Consider the following 3,395-nt stretch of genomic DNA (forward strand, 5'->3'; position numbering starts at 1 on the left):
TAGAAAATGTACATTGTGTTGTGGAAAAAAGTAGATATGTGTTGAATAAAAACTTATCCGATGAAAAAGACAAAAAAGAAAGGGAAACGAAGAAAGGCAACTAAACAGAAAAACAAACAACATAAAACTAAAAAAATAGAAAAAAATTCCAATGGAAAGAAAAAAAAACTATAATAACCGAGAAGGAAAAAATGAACGGAAGAAATTGTAGGAAAAAGGAAAGTAGAGAACAAATACTTGCGAAAACTGAGAAGGAAACGATGAAAACCGGTGCAAAAAGCAAAGAAAAATTGAAAAACCAAAGAAAACTTGAAAATAAGAAAGAAAATGTTTTAAAAAAACTAGATGAGAATGAGCAAATGGACACGACCAATCGAGCAAACGAGAAAGAACAAGCGAAAAAGAATACACCAAAGACCAAACATGCCGGCCCCGAAACAACAGTAACCTCCAGCCAGACGAGAGGTATTCTCGCTATAGCTCTCACGCCCCATGGGAGGCTATTCGGCTATGTGGCCCGCCCGCCCCCCGGGGTTCGTCTCGCTCCTGCCGGAGCGGTGTCGCCCTCTCCCCTCTCGCAAAAAACAAAACAATGAAGTCGAGAGAAAGCAAAAGAAGGTCATTTCAGATTTCCTCCCTGTCCCCATGCGCGTTCTCATTTGATTCTCTTTTTTCCAGGAGTGAGCGCCCACATTTGATTCTGGTACTCGACACTGACGCGCACGTTTCAACTGCCACATACATGTCCACTACTCCCTCGTTCCGAATTACGTGTATTTTAGTTCTATATACATCCATTTCTGTGACGAGTAATTTGAAACGGAGGAAGTACTAACTTATGTAATGGTACAGTACATGGCTGCACACATATATGGACTTGCGTGCATCCTGGGCTTGCGGGAGGCCACGCTCATGTTGCCATCTCGCAAAACATCTTACTGAAGCCCCTAACCAATGGAACATATAAAACACGCTACGCTACCCGCCATCCTGGCTCAACTGCGTCGTGCGTGCGTTCTGGTTCGCACGATTTCACCGCAATAGGATTTTTTACAGTGCTGTCAAAGCCATAGCCGTTGGTTATTTATGACTTTTTTTCTTTCGTTTTATTGCATGACGGGTGGACCTCAAATGTCCCCGGGCCCAGCACTCTCGTGTGCCATGTGTGCGTTCTGGGTGAGAAAAAAGGGAGACGTGGGTATGGATCGTGCTGGTGGTGAAAATCTAGCAGCCAGTCCCTCTGTTTCTCGAGCCTCGCTCCCCTCCCCTGCACCTCGAATGCGCCGCCTCCTTCCCTCCCTCTCCCCTGCTCTCCACTGCGCCTCCTCCTCCCCTTCGCTTCTTTCTAAGGCGGCGGTGGCCTACAGGCAAAGGGCAACGGCGACGACACTCGATTTGATCTGCATGAGAAAGAGAAGAAGATAGGGAGAGAGATAACGGAGGAGAGGAGGGAGAAAGAGAGAGGAAAGAGGAGATGGAGGTGCCGCGGCGGATGGGAGAGGGTCACCGGAAGGAGCGCCGCTGGCTCGTCATCATCACGCTGGAGGAGAGATGCCTCTGTACATCCCTCACACCAGCAGGTTCCTCCTTCTTCCGTCCTTCTGCTCCCCTCTGGCGCCGCCGCCCTTCCCTTCCTCTATCTCCGCCCCTCCAGCGAGCCCCTCCTCTTCCCTGCCTCGCCGGCTTCATTCTCTGTCACTCTACTCATTGGCCGTCGCTCCAGGTCGCCGAGGAGGATCTGCCACCGGATCCGCGCAGTTGAGGGTGAGGAGGATGGAGGTGAAGGAAGCAGCAGCAAGGATGGTGGCTGCTGATGGGGGAGGGGGCGACGTCGCGCTTCTCGCCACCTCCACGTCCTCGTCGCCCAGTAGTCCGTTGCTCCTTGTCTTGCAACTCCAGCGACAACAGTTCGTCTCGGTGATCCTTCTGCTCCTCCCGCTTCTCTCCTTCCATACTAAATAGCTCACCAAATTAGTCTGAACATAGCAAGGTAAAAAAAAAGGGCATACATTCTCATTTTTCTTCACTGTATTTTTTCTTGTTCATACCTGCAGAAAAAATGGTGGCAGTGATGATTGATTTAAGTATCATGTTTGCTTATATGGAAATAGGGGATTTACTTCCGATGATGTGGGTAGTGGTGGTCTTCTCTTCACTCTCGTGTTTCATAAATTTTCCCCTTGGACACCCACTTATCTGAAATATGTGTCTTACCAATTTGATGCTGGTTCACCTGCAGGTTCAGTGAGTAGGGAACATGTATAATGACTACTGTTGATCTTTGTATTGCGAGACAATGCTTTCCAGCTTGATGAGATATGGTCATTCTTAAAAGGTACTCCCTCCGTTCAGAATTACTTGTTTCGGAAATGGATGTATCTAGAACTAAAATACGTCTAGATACATCCATTTCTGCGACAAGTAATTCCGAACGGAGGGAGTAGATCTATTACATATTGATTGAAAATGGTGTAGGTGTGCTCTTCTGTGACCACCTGATGTGATGTGATATTTATTTTATTTTATTTTTCATTGCAAAGTTATTGTATATAGGATAAGGAAGAACTTTTGGAGACTAATGTTTATATTACTTCCCATTGTGTTGTTTTGTTTGAGGCTACTACATGCAGATATAGTGAACTCGCTGGTTTTTGTTGAACTCAAAATTGTAAACAAATACACTAAAATATGCTTGCATTGATAACTGTGTTTACTGTTGGATTTCTATTGCACAAAAGGAAGAAATGTGTTGTCAGGTAAAATCATGGCGCGGTGACCATGTTAGTCTGCTTAGTGTTCCTACTATCTACACTCCATGGAATACAAGCCCATTTTTAAACCGGTCCAGAAGTAATGACAAAATTGTAGGCACCACAAATAATATCTTTGCATATTGCTCGACTCCTTTCTTCGAATTTTCTGACAGTTGTGTGTCACTGCACTTAATGTCCACACCTACTGCAAATCTTTATTACTTCTTATTCCTTTTATCTCCTTCTTTTATTAGATGAATTTAGGTCTGATAGGCTTCTCTTTTCCTATGTTTGCATTTAGTTAACTTGTCATATACAAATGCTGGAATTAGTTACAGAACTGCAGTCTGAAAGATGAAGGATAGCATGCTATCCAAGTTTTGTTGTCGAAGGGGATCATTGCTCATGACTCCACTGTAGCATAATTAATAATTACTCACCCTATATCTGCATGTAGTAGCCTCAAACATCAACTTTCTTCTTATGTTTAGCATGTTGCTCGCTGGTTTTGATATTGATTTAGGTAGAAGTTATTTAGTTTAGGGCAGGGTCCAACTATCAGATACATACATGGACCTTCTGGATGGCTGTCGTGGTTGTTTGGATCCGCTTTTATGTAGGGAGACTGTATTCCGGTCCTAA

General features: G+C 44.6%; 1 protein-coding gene across 3 annotated transcripts; it reads left to right on the top strand.

The window, feature by feature from the left end:
* Positions 1-1,157: 1,157 nt before the first annotated feature.
* On the top strand, positions 1,158-2,606 carry LOC125531904 (uncharacterized). Of its 3 annotated transcripts, XR_007293596.2 has the most exons (4): positions 1,183-1,580; positions 1,724-1,917; positions 2,055-2,130; positions 2,240-2,606. XR_007293596.2 is itself a non-coding variant. In XM_048696122.2 (3 exons), the coding sequence occupies exons 1-3, from the start codon at positions 1,475-1,477 to the stop codon at positions 2,246-2,248; spliced, it is 309 nt and encodes a 102-aa protein (XP_048552079.1). In that variant the 5' UTR covers positions 1,158-1,474; the 3' UTR covers positions 2,249-2,606. The 3 variants fall into 3 exon arrangements, 2 of the variants coding, with proteins under 2 accessions (XP_048552079.1, XP_048552078.1); XM_048696122.2 differs by lacking the exon at positions 2,055-2,130 and having other exon boundaries at positions 1,158-1,580; XM_048696121.2 differs by having other exon boundaries at positions 1,177-1,580; positions 2,055-2,606.
* Positions 2,607-3,395: the final 789 nt, after the last annotated feature.

The sequence above is a fragment of the Triticum urartu genome, chromosome 5A, assembly GCF_056163025.1.
Source record: "Triticum urartu cultivar PI428250 chromosome 5A, HENAU_Tu73, whole genome shotgun sequence".
Classification (NCBI taxonomy): Eukaryota; Viridiplantae; Streptophyta; class Magnoliopsida; order Poales; family Poaceae; genus Triticum; species Triticum urartu.

Coding starts and splice junctions, on each gene's coding strand:
- LOC125531904 (XM_048696121.2), top strand. CDS start 1,475: ATGGAGGTGCCGCGGCGGATGGGAGAGGGTCACCGGAAGGAGCGCCGC. Junction 1,581..1,723: donor TACATCCCTCACACCAGCAG/GTTCCTCCTTCT, acceptor CCGTCGCTCCAG/GTCGCCGAGGAGGATCTGCC.